At 49.8% G+C, this 20,971-nt stretch overlaps 2 protein-coding genes across 6 annotated transcripts in view; both read left to right on the top strand.

Moving 5' to 3' along the window:
* The window catches only part of LOC119956818 (sorbitol dehydrogenase-like), a 38,196-nt gene extending 29,898 nt beyond the window's left edge, over positions 1-8,298 (top strand). For all 5 annotated transcript variants that reach the window (XM_038784268.1, XM_038784270.1, XM_038784266.1 and 2 more), the window contains 4 exons: positions 2,483-2,548; positions 3,711-3,892; positions 5,585-5,706; positions 7,572-8,298. In XM_038784268.1, coding sequence (XP_038640196.1) covers positions 2,483-2,548; positions 3,711-3,892; positions 5,585-5,706; positions 7,572-7,737 — 536 coding nt within the window. In that variant the 3' untranslated portion in view covers positions 7,738-8,298. The remainder of the gene's footprint in view (positions 1-2,482; positions 2,549-3,710; positions 3,893-5,584; positions 5,707-7,571) is intronic.
* Positions 8,299-17,318: 9,020 nt separating this feature from the next.
* Positions 17,319-20,971, top strand: part of LOC119956917 (sorbitol dehydrogenase-like) — a 78,986-nt gene continuing 75,333 nt past the window's right edge. The window contains exon 1 of the mRNA XM_038784487.1: positions 17,319-17,575. Within this exon, the coding sequence (XP_038640415.1) occupies positions 17,525-17,575 (51 nt within the window). The 5' untranslated portion in view covers positions 17,319-17,524. The remainder of the gene's footprint in view (positions 17,576-20,971) is intronic.

The raw sequence follows: 20,971 nt of genomic DNA, 5'->3' as shown, positions 1-20,971 counted from the left end.
TTAAGGGTGGAATCTTGCACCCTCCCCTGTAGCCTTCGCAAAGAGGAGACGTGGGCCTCTCGAGGGCTCTCCAGCTGGTGGCCGAGATTTCCGTGGCCCCCACAAGGTTCTGTCAAACGTCTCCGAGCAATGCGGAATACAGGGTTAAGGGCAGGATTCTTGGAAGTGTGGAGGAACAGAGGGATCTTGGGGTTCCATCTACATAGATCCCTCAAAGTTGCCACCCAGGTTGATAGGGTTGTTAAGAAGGGGTATGTTGTGTTGGCTTTCATTAACGGGGATTGAGTTTAAGAGCCGCGAGGTTTTGCTGCAGCTTTATAAAACCCTAGTTAGACCACACTTGGAATATTGTGTCCAGTTCTGGTCGCCTCATTATAGGAAGGATGTGGATGCTTTGGAGAGGGTACAGAGGATATTTACCAGGATGCTGCCTGGACTGGAGGGCATGTCTTATGAAGAAAGGTTGAGGGAGTTAGGGCTTTTCTCACTGGAGCGAAGAAGGCAGAGAGGTGACTTGATAGAGGTGTACAAGGTGATGAGAGGCATGGATCGAGTGGATAGCCAGAGTCTTTTCCCCAGGGTGGAAATGGCTGTCACAAGGGGACATAATTTTACGGTGATTGGAGGAAGGTATAAGGGAGATGGCAGAGGTAGGTTCTTTACAGAGAGTGGTGGGTGTGTGGAATGCACTGCCAGCAGAGGTGGTGGAGTCAGAGTCATTAGGGACATATAAGCGACTCTTAGACAGGCACATGGACAGCAGTAAATTGAAGGGGTGTAGGTTAGGTTGATCATAGATTAGGATAAATGGTCGGCACAACATCGTGGGCTGAAGGACCTGTACTGTGCTGTACTGTTCTATGTTCTAAACTTTTGGTCAACTGGCCCAATATCTCCTTACGTGTGCCTCATGTTTCGATTTACAATGCCCCTGTGAAACACCTTGGAATGTTTTATTACATCAAGGACAACATATAAACATGAATCATTGTAGAGGAGCAGAAGAAGTCGAAATCTGAGTTTTCGACAGTGCGTTTCCACATACCTCGCAGCCCGGGAGGGACACATCTGACTGCATTAATTCTGTTGGAGAATATAATGACCCCCACGAGGTCATAGATATATAGAAGATAGGAGCAGGAGGAGGCCTTTTGGCCCTTCGAGCCTGCTCCCCCATTTATCACGATTACGACACGGGGATACATTGATCGATCTCCCTGTGGGGCTGGTGGAGTATGTGATTCCCCACTAGTGGGCGGAGGCCGGCCCAGCTGTGGCTTGTAAGAACATTGTATAAAAGGGACCGGCATGTTCATTGTCCCAACGGGATTTTACTCTGTGTGTATAATAAATACACCAGCGCTCGCCCTACCGTCCAGTTTCCTGGGTCTTCATAGAGAACGAGAGAGATGGGGAAGGAAATTAATTATTTTAAAAAATGAAAAGATGCTTCAGTTCATAAGATGGACAATATTTCAGGGCGGTGTAGCGGTATTGAGACTAGTAATCCAGAAGCCCAGGCTAATGCTCGAGGGACATGGGTTCAAATCCCACCACAGCCGCAGGTGGAATGTAAATTCAAATCAATAATTGTGGAATGCAAAGCTAGTTTCCGTGGCGACTATGGAATGATCATTGACTGTTGTGAAAACCAATCTGGTCCGCTCCCTTTAGGGAAGGAAATCTGCTGTCTCTACGCAGTCTGGCCTGTATGTGAGTCCAGACCCCCCCTCACCCCGCATTCTCCAAATCTGTTAAATTGAGGCCTTGTACCAGGGAAGTTTATCCTTGTTTTTTTTTTCCCACCCTGTCCCTTGTCATGTGAGAGTACCTTTAAGAAATGGATGTTTAAGCAATGTACCTTTAAGAAATGGAGCGGCTCAGATTACTGAAGTGATGTCAGAGGGTGGGGGGTAGCTGAGTTGAGCTCACTTCTGCTTTTAGTTTCAGTTTGAGAGAGCAGCTGAAAAGTGCCTGGCTGGTTTGCTGAGAGCTGCATGGAGAAACAGAGCTTGGCTGTGTCTGTGTTTGCAGTGAGCTGGATCTGCTGTGATCTCTGCCAGGAAAGACGATCTCTGAATCATTTGGGTGATTTAAACTCATAATAGTAATGTCTTTAACCTGATGTGTTTCTGTTTAAAGGTGTTAAGTCTTTTGAAGGTTTGAAGGAACATTTTGAGGGATTATTTAGTATCGTATTATTTTCGGGGTTATCTTTGAAGTAAGGGGTGTTAAGGGATCCAATGTTTATTTAAAAAGGTTAAGTTGAATTCATGGAATAAACATTGTTTTGTGTTTAAAAACCCACGTGTCCATAATTGTAATACCACACCTGGAGACCAAGCCGTGTGCTTCAAAAGCAACAATACATTAAAGGGAGAGGTTGGTTGAACTCCATGATACATCTTGGGGTTCTGAAAACGCCGCTCCCATAACAACCTGCCCAATGTTTTTCTGATGGATAATCTCTTTTGAACCAAAGGGACGATTGGGCTTGTGAATCTGCTCGTTTCCAAATCCATGGGGGCGTCTCAGATTGTGATCTGCGGTGAGTTGTTTATTTTGTGTCTCTCTCCTAATTTAAAACGCAAAAGCTAAAATCTGCTCCATGCAGAATCGGCGCACTGTTGATCTGTCGTGGATTATTGTCACTAAAATTAAGATTGAAACGTGGACAATGGATCAAGCATTTTGCATGTCTTGCCTGGGCACAGAACTCTTAAAAATGGTAATAGAATGCATCATCTTCACGTTGCGTAGCTCTAAGTCTTTCTTTTCTCCTTCAGGAATTCACACAGAGAATTGCCTCCGCTTTGCAGCACAGAATGGGACCATTCGGCTTAACATGTCTGTGTCAGCTCTCTGGAGAAAAAACAATTATTCCCAGCCACAGCCTTGTGTTTCCCCGTACAAGCGTATTATTCATTTTTAGACGGTTGCTTTGCAAATATGATGAGCATCACGGCAGCACACTGCGGCCCCTTGTTGGGTATACAGAGGGAGAATTCAGAATGTCCAACTCACCCAACAAGCACGTCTTTCGGGACTTGTGGGAGGAAACCGGAGCGCCCGGAGGAAACCCACGCAGACACGGGGAGAACGGTGCAGACTCCGCTCAGACAGTGACCCCATTAACCCAGTACTCTGCATTCCTGTTACTCCTTCCAAAGTGAGCCCCCTCACGCTTCTCCGCATTAAACTCCATCTGCCACCTCTCAGCCCAGTTCTGAAGCTTATCTATGTCCCTCTGTAACCCATAACATCCTTCAGCACTATCCTGGAGCTGTGGAGCAACAGTGCTAACCACTGTGCTACCTATTTAGTCAGTGGTGGGCAAGTTGGGGCCTGGGGGCCACTGTGCTATCGTGCCGCCCTTCTCAACCTTGCCCCTCGCCTGAGGTGTGGTGACCCTCAGGTTCAATCACCACCAGTCAGCTCTGTCTCCCAAAGGGGAAAGCAGCCCGTGGTCATCTGGGACTGTGCCGACTTTACCGGAACCGATCTTACATTCAGTTTCTCAATACCCTCTTTGCTAGTTGTCCATATCTCCGAGGTGCGTAACGTAGATAATAAAAGCATTCCTTGTCCGAAGACTCGGGTTCGGTTTCTTTGCTGCTCGTTCTGCCTCGAGTGGCCTCCTCCGTCTTCACTTCCCTTCAAAATCGCCAATGTGGCCGTGCCTGACTCCTGTCCCCGTTGCAACGTTTCAGATTTGTCAATGGATCGGCTGGAGAAGGCGAAGCAGATGGGAGCCAGTTTCACCATTGCAGTCGACAGGGGCACGAGTGCCAAGGAGCTGAGTCAGAAAGTGAAGCAAGTTCTGGGTGGAGCAATGCCCGACATATCCATCGAATGTACCGGAGCAGAGTTGTGTGAGCAGGCCGGTGTCTTTGTGAGTATGGGAGCTGATACCGGTGTCCAAAGTAAGATGGGCAGGTACCTCTGTCATTTTAGTCAAACTAATTGAATACAAGGTGGCAGGCAGCCAATTAGTATAATTAACGGGCCAATTAGGGGCCATCTTGTCACAGAGTTAACAGTGCAGAAGGAGGCCATTCGGCCCATCGAGTCTGCACCAGCCCTTGGAAAGAGCCGCCTACTTGAGCCCACGCCTCCACCCTATCCCAGTAACCCCCGCCTAACCCTTTTGGACACTAAGGGGCAGCAATTTAGCATGGCCAATCCACCTAACCTGCACATCTTTGGACTTGTGGGAGGAAACCCACGCAGCCCCGGGGAGAACGTGCAGTCTCTGCGCGGACAGTCACCCAAGCAGGATTTGAACCTGGGACCCTGGAGCTGTGAGGCTGCAGGGGTAGCCGCTGTGGCACATTTTTGCAGTGCCTGTCAGCATGTTCCCCAAGATGGGGGGGGGGGGGGGGGGGGGGGGGGCTGTCGACTTGTTACAAGTTCTTTCATGGAAGATTTCCTTCCCCCCGAAACATGAACCAGATGGGTTATTACAGCAATCGACAATAGTTGTCAAGGTCACCATTACGGACACTACCAGCTTTTAATTCATTGAACTCGAACCGCATTTCTGTCCAGTTGGCAACACTTAGGGCGCAATTCTCCGCTCCCCATGCCGGGTGGGAGAATCACGGGAGGGCCGGGCGACTTATTTCACGACCCCCTGGTGCTCCCCGCGATTCTCCCACCCCCCGCTCGGAAGAATCGCCGCTCGCCGTCTTTCACGGCGACCGGCGATTCTCCAGCCCGGATGGGCCGAGGGGCCTGCCGTTTGCGACCGGTTCACGATGGCGGCAACCACACCTGGTCGCTGCCGTCATGAACATGGGCGCCAAAGGTCCGTTTGAAGCTTGTGGGGGGCGGAGAGGGGAGTGAGCACCACGGCCGTGCTCAGGAGGGGACTGGCCCGCGATCGGTGCCCACCGATCGTCGGGCCGTCGTCTCAAAGCGACGCACTCTTTCCCCTCTGCCGCCCCGCAAGATCAAGCCGCCATGTCTTGCGGGGCAGCGGAGGGGAAGACGGGAACCGCGCATGCGCGGGTTTGAGCCGTCAGCCGTCGTGATGTCAGCCGCGCATGCGCGGGTTGGAGCCGGCCAACCTGCGCATGCGCGGCTGACGTCACATAGGCGCCGCCGTCGCGTCATTCTCGGCACGCCGCCAAGCGTCAAGACCCGGCGGCCGAGAATAACGGAGCGCCGCTCCTAGCCCCCGCAGGTGGGGGTGAATAAGGTGAGAGGAGCGGCCTCCGAGGCCGTTGTGAAACTCGGCCGAGTTTACGACGGCCTTCCCGATTTTTCCCGGGAGCGGAGAATTCCGCCCTTAGTTTCCCAAGCTGAGACGTTGGCCCATTATTAAAGCAATGCAAGATATTGCCGTATTCCTGTAACTGTTCTGTATCCTGAATGAAAAAGTCTATTAAATATCAAAAAGCAGATTGATTTCATGAAAGAAAATTGATGGGGACATCTTGGCTAAGAGAGTTCCTTAGCTATGATTGTAGACTGCGGTATCCTTTTAGGGTGGGGGGGGAGCAGTTTTGACAGATGAATTTCAACGTCCAACCAAAATTTTGAGCGAAGATACGTCGTTTATCACATGTTTTTTTTCCCACAGGCTACCAAGTCTGGAGGAGTGCTAGTCCTTGTCGGTATGGGTAAACCTTCAGCAAATATTCCCGTCTTAGACCTGATAATACGAGAGGTCGATGTCCGAGGGGTTTTCCGCTACTGTAATACGTAAGTGCTAAGAAAATTAAATGTACATTTTCAACCTTTATTGGCAAAATAAACTATGGGGTTCGCTCAATCAACCTTGAAAGATTCAGTGGAAATCCCAGATGGGCACGTAGTCAGTGAGAAGAACCCTTGGGGAAATTCCAGATGGATTTTCCTTCCTGACTTGCCTGGTCAGTGAGCTTTGATCGGATCCGCTCAGGGTTTGAGTTTAATTAGTACGATTGAAGGGAGGGGAAAAAAATCAATCGGCCAAGATCAGGATTGGAAACTTAAGCTAATCAGGGGGTCGCAAGATTGAAATTGTACTTGTTCACTAACTATGGCCCCATGGCCCCGGACAGGCGCCGGAATGTGGCAACTTTTCACAGTAAGTTCATTGAAGCCTACTCGTGACAATAAGCGATTTTCATTTTCATGAATATGATTAAATGCATTTAACACACGCCAAATATTTCATAAGTTGGAGAAAATGCTTAATCATTCGTCTATTAATAGAACTGTTGTAGGAATTAAGAGCAGAACTAGGAAATTCAGCCCTACGAGCCTGCTCTGCCATTCAATCAGATCATGGCTGATCTCTTCCTGGTCTCAAATCCACCTGTTCCCCATTTCCCGTTAACCTGTTTTTGTTTTAAATCAGAAATATATCTATCTCCTTGAAACCATTTAATGACTCAGACTCCACCGCACTATGGGGCAGCGAGTTCCACAAATTCACCACCCTCTGCGAGACGTAGTTCCCCCTCAACTCAGTTCTAAGTCTACCATCTCGGTAGACGTTGGCAGAAATTCCTGGACCTGGAATGGGACTTGAACCGGGCCCTTGCAGTTTAGTGCGAGAGGCGCTAACTACTGAGCAAAGAGACCTCCGTTTTCCTTGATGCGGATGTGAAACAATCACTTGGTAGTAAGGAACGTGAATATTGCTGAAAAGAGAGACATGTTGCAGCAACTTTTCACCGTGCACCTATCGGGACAAATGCAAGAATGCCAAATTTCGAACAATCACCACATTTTATACTCTAGGAGAAAAGGGAGTTGATTGGTTAGCAAGTTGACTCTAAGTGGCTGAAGTATCGGCAAGGATAAAATAACTGGGAGCGATAGTCTCCCGAATGGTTTTTCAGCCAATCAGAGCCAACTTGACACCCAATCAGCAGCCTCTGCCCCGGCAGTATAAAGAGCTGTGATGATTTGAAATTTGGCATTACTGTGTTTGTCCTGATGGGAATGGTGACATGTCTCTCCTCAGGAATATGTGCAAAATAATCATTGTGGGAAATGCTTCGGGAATGTTTCTCTGTGCAATATATTAGGATAACTACAGATTGCTTTTTAACTGCGATGTGGAGATGCCGGCGTTGGACTGGGGCGGGTACAGTAAGAAGTCTTTCAACGCCAGGTTAAAGTCCAACAGATTTGTTTGGAATTACTAGCTTTCGGAGCACTGCTCCTTCGTCAGGTGACTCACCTGAGGAAGGAGCTGTGCTCCGAAAGCTAGTGATTCAAAACAAACCCGTTGGGACTTCAACCTGGTGAAAATGAAATGAAATGAAAATCGCTTACTGCCACAAGTAGGCTTCAATGAAGTTACTGTGAAAAGCCCCTAGTCACCACATTCCGGCGCCTGTTCGGGGAGGCTGGTACGGGAATTGAACCCGTGCTGCTGGTCTGCTTTAAAAGCCAGTGATTTAGCCCTGTGCTAAACCAGCCCCTAGTGTTGTAAGACTTCTTATTTAACGGTGAAAGTGAACTGCAGTCGGAAATATACGAGGTGAACGTGGGAAGATTATCAAGGTGCAAAAATCGTGACATGAACAACTACGATTATACGTTTTTCTCTTCCCTTGTTCCTGTCAATCTAGGTGGCCTGTAGCCGTTGACATGTTGGCTTCAAAGAGGATTGACGTAAAGCCACTGGTTACCCATCGCTTCCCCCTGGAAGAGGCTCTCGAAGCTTTTGAAACCACCAAGAAAGGGACTGGAATCAAAGTGATGCTGAAGTGTGACCCAAACAACCAGGAACCCTGAGACGATTCTTTCGTGGATGCTCTCAGGAAGCCGGAACTATTCAGTAGCCGTCCATCGGGATAATTGTGCCTATCTAATCAACACTGTTCGTTATCAAGCTGCCTGCCAGCTTCCGTTCCTTCCAATATTAAGTCAATTAAATTCATTTTTAGGTGCTGTGCCGAATGCTGCCACGAGGTTCAGCTCAAGAGACATGGGCAGTTATTTAACGGGATGGTGCCGGCGACTCTGTTCTTGTCTGAGCAATTCATGACGTTTCTGAATGTCATCTAATCCTAGGAGCAACTTGGAAGTTTTTTTTTTCTCTTCATGTTATTCCCCCCCCCCCCCTCCCCCCACCCCCTTGCACTAATTTCCCCCAATGTTCAACCTCAGTCAGCTTAATCTTGCAAAATTTGATGCAAGTCCCGATTTGCAATACTTGAATTACTATGATGCACGAGGGAAACATTTGATTGGGTAAATGTTGACTGCGCGTCATCGAAATTGCCAATTACACAACAGCAATATCATATGGTTCACTGAAGGATTAAATAAAAGAATAAAGATGATAAGAAATGATCTGGACGTACGTTTGTGACTGTACTAATCCCCAATCACAATTCCAGAGGTGAGGTGAGAGTGACTGCCCTTGATATCAAGGCAGAATTTGACTGAGTATGGTGTTAAGGAGCCCTCGCTAAACTGGAGTCAATGGGAATCAGGGGGGAAACTCTCTGCTGGTTGGAGTCATACCCGGCACAAAGGTTGTGGTGATTGCCGTTCAATCATATCAGCCCCAGAACATCACCGTAGGAGTCCCTCAGGGTAGTGTCTTAGGCCCCAACCATCTTCAGCTGCTTCATCAACGACCTCCCTTCCATCATAAGGTTAGAAGTGGGGATGTTTGCAGATGACTGCACAATGTTCAGCACCATTCAAGACTCCTCAGATAATGAAGCAGTCCACGTCCAAATGCGGCAAGACCTGGACAATATCCAGGATTGGGCTGACAAGTGGCAAGTTACATTTGTACCACACATGTTCCAGGCAATGACCATCGCCCATTGACATTCAACGGCATTACCATCGCTGAATATCACACAATCAACATCCTGGGGGTTACCATTGATCAGAAACTGAACTGGACTAGCCATATTAATACGATGGCTACCACGGCAGATCAAAGGCTAGGAATCCTGCGGCGAGTAACTCACCTCCTGACCCCCTAAAGCCTGTCAACCATCTACAGGGTACAAACCAGGTGTGTAATGGGATACCCTCCCCTTGCCTGGATGAGTGCAGCTCCAACAACACTCAAGAAGCTCGAGACCATCCAGGACAAAGCAGCCCCGCTTGATTGCTCCCCCTTCCACAAACATTCAAACCCTCCATCACCAATAAACAGTGGTAGCCGTGTGCACCATCTACAAGATGCACTGCAGCGACTCATCAAGGTTCCTTCGACAGCACCTTCTAGATTCACGACCACTACCATCTAGAAGGAGAAGAGCAGCAGATACCTGGGAACCTCACCAGCTGGAGGTTCCCCTCCAAGTCACTCACCACCCTGACTTGGAAATATATTGGCTGTTCCTTCACTGTCGCTGGGGCAACATCCCGGCATTTCTTCCCTAACAGCACAGTGGGTGTACCTACACCCCAAAGACTGCAGCGGCTCAAGAAGGAAACTCACCATCATCTTCTGAAGGGCATCTAGGGATGGGCAATAAATGCTGGCCTAACCAGCGAAGCCCACATTCCATCAACGAATTAAAACAAACAACGTCCCCTATTGTACCCTCTTGACTACAGTACACAATCTAAAGATACCAAAAGTGTCAGCTGGCCCATCAAGCCAGCATGATAGCTGGCGCGTCACGACAGGACACATCCCAGCTTGCCCGTGGTATAGTAAGGTGCAGAACTATCTATTTGTCCCATTGCAACGTAGGTTCCATCAAACCTGTAGGCAAACTCATGAAAAAGCTTATCCTGCAGACATGAACTTCTTGACAAAGGACAACTGTCGCCCAGCACTCCAAATCCACGCATCCAGTTTGTCCAAAAATGTGTTGGTTCGGTGGGTTTAAGAAGGCCACGGGAAGCCCACACCAAGTAAAGAACTAGATTTACTTACAATTCGGCTTAACAGTAAAGCTCCCTCCCAGGTTCCTCACCGACCGACCTTTTAAACAATGGTAACTTAAGGAGCTCGTACTCCGTGAGCACCATGGGGAACATAGAACAGTGCAGCACAGAACAGGCCCTTCGGCCCTCAATGTTGTGCCGAGCTTTGTCCAAAACCAAGATCAAGCTATCCCACTCCCTGTCATTCCGGTGTGCTCCATGTGCCTATCCAATAACCGCTTGAAAGTTTCTAAAGCAGGGGTGGGCAAACTACGGCCCGCGGGCCGCATGCGGCCCGCCAAAGGTATTTCTGCGGCCCACCAAGTCATTAAAAAAAAAAAAAAAAAAATTTTTTTTTTAAAAAAAATTTTTTTTTTTTTTTTTTAAATTTTTTTTTAAAGGTTAATGGGTGGGGGGGCTGTTGGGTTACTTACTGGCATAGGGTGGATACGTTGACTTGAGTAGGGTGATCATTGCTTGGCACAACGTCGAGGGCCGAAGGGCCTGTTCTGTGCTGTACTGTTCTATGTTCTATATGAGGCGCCCAGAATCATAACCGGGTGAAGTAATTATTTTACTTAATATACTATGCGGCCCTTTGTGAATTGTAAATTTCTGAATGCGGCCCTTGCACGGAAAAGTTTGCCCACCCCTGTTCTAAAGTGTCCGACTCCACTATCACAGCAGGCAGTCCATTCCACACCCTAACCACTCTCTGAGTAAAGAACCTACCTCGGACATCCCTCCTATATCTCCCACCCCGAACCTTATAGCTATGCCCCCTTGTAACAGCTACATCCACCCGAGGAAATAATCTCTGAACGTCCACTCTATCTCTCCCCCTCATCATCTTATAAACCTCTATTAAGTCGCCTCTCATCCTCCTTTGCTCCAATGAGAAAAGCCCTAGCTCCCTCAACCTTTCCTCATCAGACCTACCCTCCAATCCAGGCAGCATCCTGGTAAATCTCCTTTGCACCCTTTCCAATGCTTCCACATCCTAGAGTGAGGTGACTGAACTGCACACAATACTCCAAATGTGGTCTCACCAGGGTCCTGTACAGTTGCAGCATAACCCCACCGCTCTTAAACTCAAGCCCCCTGTTAATAAACACGAACACACTACAGGCCTTCTTCACGGTTCTATCCACTTGAGTGGCAACCTTCCTTGATCATTCCCACCCTGTATGCCTCTTGTGGGATATTACAGTGGGTTACGTAGACAGGGCGGGGGAGTGGGCCTAGGTAGGGTGCTCTTTCAGAGGGCAGGTGGACACCCGATGGGCCGAATGGCCTCCTTCTGCACGGCAGGGATTCTATGATACTAACCTCTGCTCCTGAATCAGCTGTGTTGCCGACTCAGTTGTCGGACGGTGGGTGCAGCTGTCCCAGGGGTGGCCCGCACGTTCCTCTTCACCTCCCCAGTCTTCGCCAAATGGGCTTGGGGTGAAAACTGGGTTTGAAGTGCAGAAAGGTGGCATGCCCGTGGCACTGCCATCGCTAATTCCGCTGGAACACGTGATCCAGGTTACCATCCAGATCAGGAGAGGCACCTTCTGCACCTTGGGGGTTTCCTCAGGCCTGGGTGGAGGTGGGGGGGGGGGGGGGGGGAGTTGGGTTCTCTGCTTTGGAGTACAAGAGTCGGGAAGTCTTGCTGCAGCTGTGCAAGGTGGGACCACATCTGGAGCACTGCGGGAAGTTGAGGTCCCATCCTGCGCTGTCTTTAGCAGCTGTATGGCTGCTCCACGTCCCCTCGCTGGTTACCTAGAATTTACAGTGCAGAAGGAAGCCATTCGGCCCATCGAGTCTGCACCAGCTCTTTGAAAGAGCACCCTACCCAAGCCCACACCTCCACCCTATCCCCATAACCCAGTAACCCCACCCAACACTAAGGGCAATTTTGGACACTAATGGCAATTGATCATGGCCAATCCGCCTAACCTGCACACCTGAGGGGCAGCACGGTAGCATGGTGGTTAGCATAAATGCTTCACAGCTCCAGGGTCCCAGGTTCGATTCCCGGCTGGGTCACTGTCTGTGCGGAGTCTGCATGTCCTCCCCGTGTGTGCGTGGGTTTCCTCCGGGTGCTCCGGTTTCCTCCCACAGTCCAAAGATGTGCGGGTTAGGTGGATTGGCCATGCTAAATTGCCCGTAGTGTCCTAAAAAGTAAGGTTAAGGGGGAGTTGTTGGGTTACGGGTATAGGGTGGATATTTGGGTTTGAGTAGGGTGATCATGGCTTGGCACAACATCGAGGGCCGAAGGGCCTGTTCTGTGCTGTACTGTTCTATGTTCCATCTTTGGACTGTGGGAGGAAACCGGAGCACCCGGAGGAAACCCACGCAGACACGGGGAGAACATGCAGACGCCGCACAGACAGTGACCCAAACCGGGAATCGAACCTGGGACCCTGGAGCTGTGAAGCAATTGTGGTAACCACCATGCTACCGTTCGGCCCCTGGTTCTGCCGCAGCCAAACACTTCGGGCTGCTCTCTTTGTGACCCCCCCCCCCCCTACTCTGACCTCGCTGCGGCAGACTATTCAGGGTTCACGCTCTTTCTGCCTGCTGCTGGCTCCTCGTGACTTCTGTCCCCCCTTTCCCCCGTTCCGGCCCGTGTGACCTCCCCAGGCATCTTCCGCTTGCCAAAGAACCGCCCTCCGATCCGTGGAGCCGGCGGCGGCGGGGGGGGGGCTGCCGCCCCTGATCCGACCGACAGTCACCGCGGGGAATGAACTCTGGCTGAGAGAGCCGTGAGCTCCACTGCATCCTTCGTCTTTACCATTTGAGGTTGGTGACAGTTCTATTAATATATGAATGACAGGCGTACAAATTTGTTCGCGGGGGCCACGGTTGGTGAACCAGCCCCGATTTCAATCTTGCGGCTCACTGGGATGAAGGCAGAGGGTCGCTCGTGCGGCCCACTCACTGGCTCAGGTTGCCCTTGGAACTAAAAGGTAATCAGTGGCAATCTGTTGCAGAAAGGCCCTCAGGGTGATGGGCAAGCAGATTGCTAGGTTGACACCGTGTGGGTAACCCTTCGGTCGGGGGCCGGTTTTGCTCGGTTGGCTGGACAGCTGGTTCGGGATGCAGAGCGAGGCCAGCAGCGGGGGTTCAATCCCGGCGCCGGCTGACGTTATTCACGAAGGCCCTTCCGCCTCTCGACCTTGCCCCCCCCCCCCCCTGAAACAGGAAAGCAGCCGGTAGTCCTGAGGGACTCGGGCGACTGCTTGCTTTAACCCTGCGGTGACACATTGAGTCAGTGAGTATCTGTAATCTCGATGCGATTGGTTCAGAAATCACCAGCTCTCTGCTGACCTCTGGTGGCAATCATAATTCAGCACAAATGCAAGTGAGCTGATTTAAAAATATAAGATCCTGAGGGGACGCGACAGAGGACCCTTGTGGGAGGGAGGAAGACGAGGGGATGCAGTGTAAAAATTATTTTTTTTCATAAATTTAGAGTACCCAATTCATTTTTTCCTATTAAGGGGTAATTTAGCGCGGCCAATCCACCTAATCTTTGGGTTGTGGGGGTGAGACCCACGCAGACACGGGGAGAATGTGCAAACTCCTCACGGAGGGTGACCCAGAGCCGGGATCGAACCTGGGACCTCACCGCCGTGAGGCAGCAGTGCTAACCACTGTGCCACCGTGCTGCCCTTGACGCAGTGTAAAAATAAGGGCCTCCCAATTTAAAATGGAGAGGAGAATTTTTTTCTCAGGAGGAGTTGCATTTATATAGCATCCTTCGCAACCACTTTCTTCCCCAGATGTGTCCTGTCCGTTGTAAGATAGGAACACAGCAGGCAATGGGGCACAGCAAGCTCCCACAAACAGCCATGTCATTAATGGTCGAAGGGGTTCTATCTATACAGTTGCCACAAGGAGGCTCCCTGTGCGGACATCACACAAGCAAAATGTTCCGGCTGCTGGAAATCCGAATTAAGAGTCCGTCGGCCGTTGGGATCCTCTGTTCCCGCCAGCAGTGCGCCCCCTCCCACGGGTAACACGTAGCCAGAAGACCGGAGGATCCGGCCCAAGAACGGAAAATGCTGGAAATACTCAGCAGATCTGGCAGCGTGTCGGGAGAGAGAAACTCGAGTAGATGTTTCAGGCCGGTGACCTGTCACGAGAACTCTGCAAACACATCTGAAGGCAGGCAAATTAATCCTTTCAATACCAGCCCATTAAAGAGGATTAGACATTGCTGTTCAAAACAGACAAAAGTTTGGTGTCTATTACTGCTCGCTCGAGAACGGGTGATTCTAAGATTGTGCGATGGAAATCAATATAAGATTCAATACATGCATCCATATATATGTTATATAGGTGTTCATACATATTAGACAGACAGATTATAGATTTTGCTGGGACTCTCCGTCGCGAGTCTGCTGCCGCTGCTAGTGAGGAAGGAGAATTTGGCGCTCAATCAAATCTCCCATTCGCTGCATCGGGACCAGACATTCCCACTCAAAGTATATACCGAGGCGGTGGCGCAGTGGGATTGTCACTGGACGAGTAAATCAGAGACCCAGAGTAATGCTCTGGGGACCCAGGTTCAAATCCCGCCGCTGCAGATGGTGAAATTTAAATTCAATAAAATATCTGGAATTAAAACTCTCACCATGAAACCATTGCCGATTGTCGTAAAAACCCATCTGGGTCACTAATGTCCTTTAGGGAAGGAAATCTGCCGGCCTTACCCGGTCTGGCCTACATGTGACTCCAGACCCACAGCAATGTGGTTGACTCTTAACTGCCCCCTCAAGACAATTAGGGATGGGCATTAAATGCTGGCACCATCTGCTCCAATAAGGGTTGGAGCTATGTCTCTGGAATGAGGTGAATGGATTTTCATAGACTCCGGAAGAGCAGCCAACAAGTCAATCAAAGATTGTCTGATGTGGGTAAATATCCCACATTATTAGGCCATCATTGTAGGGCGGCACGGTAGCACAGTGGTTAGCACTGCTGTTTCACAGCGCCAGGGACCCGGGTTCAATTCCTGCTTGCGTCATTGTCTATGTGGAGTCTGCACGTTCTCCCTGTGTCTGGGTGGGTTTCCTCCGGGTGCTCCGGTTTCCTCCCACAAGTCCCGAAAGACATTCTGAATTCTCCCTCAGTGTACCCGAACAGGCGCCGTAATGTGGCGATGAGGGGCTTTCACAGTAACGTCATTGCAGTGTTAATGAAAGCCTACTTGTGACAATAATAACAAAGAACAAAGATAATAACCAAAGATTATTTATGTCCCAGATTCTTTTTAAATTAGTGTAATTCGTTGCGGTGGTTGACCTTAAACCCGTGTCCTGTGGGCCACGGGATTATTAGTCCAGCGACTTGACCACTATCTCCCCTATATCCGACAATCAAGGGACATGGGTAATAGACAAGAAAGAACATAAGAACGAGGAGCAGGAGTAGGCCATCTGGCCCTTCAAGTCTGCTCCAACCATTCAATGAGATCATGGCTGACCTTTTGTGGACTCAGCTCCACTTTCCGGCCCGAACACCATAACCCTTTATTCCTTTATTCTTCAAAAAACTATCTATCTTTATCTTCAAAACAGTTATTGATAGAGCCTCAACAGCTTGATTGGGCAAGGAATTCCATAGATTCACAACCCTAAACTCAGTCCTAGATAGCACAATTGCTTCACAGCTCCAGGGTCCCAGGTTCGATTCCGGCTTGGGTCACTGTCTGTGCGGAGTCTGCACATCCTCCCCGTGTGTGCGTGGGTTTCCTCCGGGTGCTCCGGTTTCCTCCCACAGTCCAAAGATGTGCAGGTTAGGTGGATTGGCCATGATAAATTGCCCTTAGTGTCAGAAATTGCCCTTAGTGTTGGGTGGGGTTACTGGGTTAGGGGGATAGGGTGGAGGTGTTGACCTTGGGTAGGGTGCTCTTTCCAAGAGCCGGTGCGGACTCGATGGGTTGAATGGCCTCCTTCTGCACTGTAAATTCCCGTAGCAGCCTCCCCGGACAGGCGCCGGAATGTGGCGACTAGGGGCTTTTCACAGTTACTTAATTGAAGCCTACTCGTGACAATAAGCGATTTTCATTTTCAAATTCTATAATTCTACGATAAACATCAACCGGCATGGCTCAGGGTCCCCACTCTGGCACAGGATTGTGTGCAGTCTCCGCCACATTTATCGCAGAGTAGGACAGTGTACTGAGGAGGTTCATGGATTTTATGGTCCCTGCTCCCTTCAGAGAGATCTTGCAACTGGACTAGTGACCCAGAGGCCTCGAAAAAGTATCTGGGGGCACTGGGTTCAAATCAAGTGGATGGAACTTAAATTGGAAGTTGAAAGCTAGCTAGCCTCAGTAATGGTGACCATGAAACTATCGTCGATTGTCCTAAATGCCCACCTGGTTTGCCAATATTACTGTCGGGAAGGAAATCTGCCATCCTTACCTGGTCTGGCCGACAGGTGACTCCAGACTCACAGCCGTGTGGTTGGCTCTGAACTGTCCTCTGAAATGGCCCAGAAAGCCCCTCAGTTCAAGGGCAATTAGGGATAGGCAACAAATGCCAACTACACTTGCGCCCCACTGAAGAATGAAGAAAATAAAGAGGGTGTGGCTTTCAACGAGTGTCTCACTGTTGTCCGTGCCCGCCACCTTCATATCGTCTGATTGAGGCCTGGGTGCCCAGAACCCAGCAGCCAGTTGACAACATGGAAGGTATTGGGTCTATGGTCGTCAACCTCCTGTTGCAACTGGCTGCCCAACGCAGGCCGCATTTGCCTGGCACTGGGCGTTCCGCTGCTGGAATTAGCATGTGACAGGACCTCTTTGAGTTGGTGGCCTTGAAATGCTGAGGAGGCAGTGCCGTTATACATTTAGGAAGAGGGATTGATAGCTGGTCGTCAAGGATCAGGGGAAATTTGAGTGCCATGAGCACATTCCTCATTCCCCCCCCCCCCCCCACACCAGGTTTCCACAACCCCATTGGCCCCATTCATGACTTGGTTACCCACCTGGGCTGGGGGCAAATGGAGAGGGACGTTTGGCCCGTGGCCACTTTGGCAGTGCAGGAGGGTAGTGGGGTTGTGAAACTTTGGTCTCAGGATGGAAACTGAAGGACTTTCCCTATAATTTATACTCAGCACTGGAAATGCTGTGGAAGTGCAGGCTAACTTTCTGTTGTAAAGAGCCAAAAGTGACCATCTCCACAGGAAAGTACTTCCCCCAAACCAGATCACCAGGAAAATAATTGACCCCCTCTGTTGATGGTGGGAGGTCCCACATGGGAGGGGGGGGGTGGAGCTGGCTTTTGATTGGCTGCAAATCTGCACGTGGGCAGTTATCTCCACCAATCCTGGCCCCACGAGGGGTAAGGGTTGACGTACCCCACCCACCCCACAGACGTAACCATGGGAACTGGTGACACGCCCCAACGCCTCAAAGGTTGCCATGGATGTTGTCTGTGACATGAGTTTATTAAACCTGATGCAAAGGTTAACAAAGTGAGTTACACAGCGCTGGTGCAGCAAGGGTGGGACATCTTCAACCAGCTCGGGGGGGTAGGGGAACGTTAAACTGAAGAAAAGAAAAGGGGGCAGGTTTGCTTCGATTTAGGGGACGCCTGCAAGTGATCTTCCGACCCAAGATCCCATCCCAGTTCACTCCATCAAAGAAGGCAGAAAGAGGGGGAGCCAACAAGACTTAAACATGTCGCAAGATAACCAAGCTTTGGTGCTTGCCTGTGGAGAGTTGAGACTGGTAATCAGAACATCTTCTTGTCCTGTAGATCGACTGTGTGCCGCGTCAGGGGGTGTGGGAGGCGCCAGGGTGAAACATTGGTGTCTGAGAGGGGAGGGGTGCACATAAACCCCCATAGAAAGTGGACTTGGGGGTAGGGGAGAGGACAGACGTGGGGATAAATGATAATGATGGGGGAGACAGACATGGGGATAAATGATGATGGGGGGGGGGGTGGACGACAGACATGGGGGTAAATGATGGTGGGGTGCGTGGAGGACACACATGGGAATACATGATGATGGGGGTGGGTGGTGGAGGACACATATGGGGATACTTGATGATGGGGAGGGGGGTGGGGGACACATGGGGATACATGATGATGGGGGAGGGGGGTGGAGGACACACATGGGGATAAATGATGATGGGGGTGGGGGACATACATGGGGATACATGATGATGGGGTGGGTGGAGGACGGACATGGGGATACATGATGATGGGGGTGGGTGGTGGAGGACACACATGGGGATACTTGATGATGGGGAGGGGGGTGGGGGACACATGGGGATACATGATGATGGGAGAGGGGGGTGGAGGACACACATGGGGATACATGATGATGGGGTGGGTGGAGGACGGACATGGGGATACATGATGATGGGGGGGGGGGTGGAGGACGGACATGGGGATACATGATGATGGGGGGGTGGAGGACGGACATGGGGATACATGGTGGGGGTGGAGGACAGACATGGGGATACATGATGATGGTGGGGGTGGAGGACAGACATGGGGATACATGATGATGGGGGGGGGGGTGGAGGACGGACATGGGGATACATGATGATGGGGGGGGGGTGGAGGACGGACATGGGGATACATGATGATGGGGTGGGTGGAGGACGGACATGGGGATACATGATGATGGGGGGGGGGGTGGAGGACGGACATGGGGATACATGATGATGGGGGGGGGGGGGGGTGGGGGACAGACATGGGGATACATGATGATGGGGATTAGACTGCCGAATGTATCTCCCAGCCATTACAAATGTGTCTGTGGCAGATTGTTTCCTGTCCCCTCCCGTGTGTGTAAATGTGTGTGTGTGTGGGGTGGGGGGTAACGGTGGTCTGTGTGCATTTGCAAAGGGGGTGACTCTTTACCTATTGTTGTCAGCAGGTACGTGGTCGGGGTTGGGGGTGGGGGGTGTCACGTCGCCGTTGTCCTATTCAGACACGTTCACGATGTGACTTAAATTGGCGCAGTTTACTCAGCAGGGCTAACCCAACCCGCTCTGGGTATTTCCTGGCTTTTAATTCCTGTTTAAGTGCTACCCCGCTGCCCCCTTATAGGAAAGTGCACGTGTAGGTGGGCAATTGTTGCTCTGTGTCCAGTGTGGGTCACTGTGTAAAACGGTATGAATGGAATTATCCGGCTGGTTTATGATCTGGTTGTAGAGTAATTAGCATCATCATTGGATCGATCGACTATTCTGGATAGGGATTATTCTGGAAATTCAATCGTATTTTAGCCCTTCCCAGTGGATTGAACATTCATTTCTATTGGTTGAATTTTGATCAAAGTGCCCTCAAATTGTGCCTGTCAGCAATGTAGAACCACAAGTCTGCATGTGGGTTGGGGTTGTGTGTGTTAGAGTTTAGCAGAATGTGATGGGATCTTATTGAAACGTAATATGGGCGGCACCAAAACACAGCGGTTAGCACTGTAGCTTCGCAGCGCCAGGGTCCGGGTTTGATTCCCAGCTTGGGACACTGTCTGTGCCGAGTCTGGTGTCTGCGTGGGTTTCCTCCGGGTGCTCCGGTTTCTTCCCACAAGTCCCGAAAGATGTGCTTGTTAGATGAATTGGACATTCTGAATTCTCCCTCTGTACCCGAACAGGCGGCGGAGTGTGGCGACGAGGGGATTTTCACAGTAACGTCATTGTAAGCCTAATTGTGACAATAAAGATTATTATTATTAGAAGAATGTGACGGGATCGTATTGAAACATAATGTAGGGCGGGATTCTGGTCCCATGCCAGCGCATTTGGAATGCCCATTGACAACGGCGGGACCGGAGATCCCATTGGCCCACAGGATCCTTGGGGGACTTGACAGAGTGTAGATGCACGGGAGAGACTAGAAACCAGTGGACACTGTTTTAAGACCAAGATGAGGAGAATTTGTTTCAGCCCCAGAGGGGGTTAGCCTAACATCAGTTGTTAGGAAAATGCTGGAATCTATTACCAAGGAAGTGTCAACAATGCACAAAGCATAACGTGATTAGAACAAGTCAACATGCTTTTACTAAAGGGAAATCCTATTTGTCCAATTCAAGGGAAATTTTGAGCATGTAACTAGTAAGGTAAATAAAGAGGAATCTGTAGATGTCATAAACCTGAATTTCCAAAAGGCTTTTGATATGGTGCCACACGAAAGGTTGATAGGCAAGATAAGTGCATGTGGAGATGGAGGTAATATATTAGAATGGATAGAGGATTGGTTGACAGATAGGAAGCAGAGAGGCATAAATGGGACTTTTTCAAGTTGGTGGGCAGTAAAGGGCTGGAGTACCACAAGGGTGACCTCTACTATTTACGTTCTACATTGATGGCGTAGATGAAGAGACAGAAAGCAATGTACCTTAAGTTTTCTGATGATACAAAACTAGGCAGAAAGGTGAGCTGTGGGGTGGATACAGAAAAGCTGCAACGAGATATAGACAGGTTAAGTAAGCGGGCAACAAGATGGTAGAGGATTATGTAGGGAAGTGTGAGGATATTTACTTTGGTCAGACAAATAGAAAAGCAGAATATTCTTTAAAAGTTGCAAAATTTCTAATGTCCAAAGAGACTTGGATGTGTTTGTAAAAGGAACCCAAAAGTTGAACATTCAGGTCCAGAAACCAATTAGGAAGCCAAATGCCATTTATTGCAAGGGGACTGAAGTACAGAAATAAAGAAGTCTTGCTATAGTTTTACAGGGTTTTGGTGAGATCACAGCTGGAGTACTTTGCGCAGTTTTGGTGGGTATACATGCATTGGAGACAGTCCAGAAAAGCTTTGCTAAATTCGGTCCCTGAGGTGAGGGCGGATGAGAGGCTGAGAAAATTGGGTCAATGTTCTGTGGAGATTGGAAGAATGAGAGATGGTCGTAATGAAACCGACAGGATTCTGAAGGGGTTAAGATAGGGTGGACGCTGAGAGATTGTTTCTGCTGGTCAGCGAATCTGAAACACGAGAGGGGTGGGGGGAATCAGTCTCAGGATAAGGGTGGGTCGAGCATTTCGGACTGAGCTGAAGAGCAATTTCTTCACTCAGAGCGTTGTGAATCTTTGGAACTCTCTATCCGAGAGGGTTATGGATGCTCCATCGTTAAATATATTTAAGGTTGGAATGGAACGCAGATAAGAGTGA

This window comes from Scyliorhinus canicula, chromosome 24 (genome assembly GCF_902713615.1).
Source record: "Scyliorhinus canicula chromosome 24, sScyCan1.1, whole genome shotgun sequence".
In the NCBI taxonomy this organism is placed as follows: Eukaryota; Metazoa; Chordata; class Chondrichthyes; order Carcharhiniformes; family Scyliorhinidae; genus Scyliorhinus; species Scyliorhinus canicula.
The sequence above is the reverse complement of the archived record's forward strand: the minus strand, read 5'-3'. Positions and strand labels throughout refer to the sequence as shown.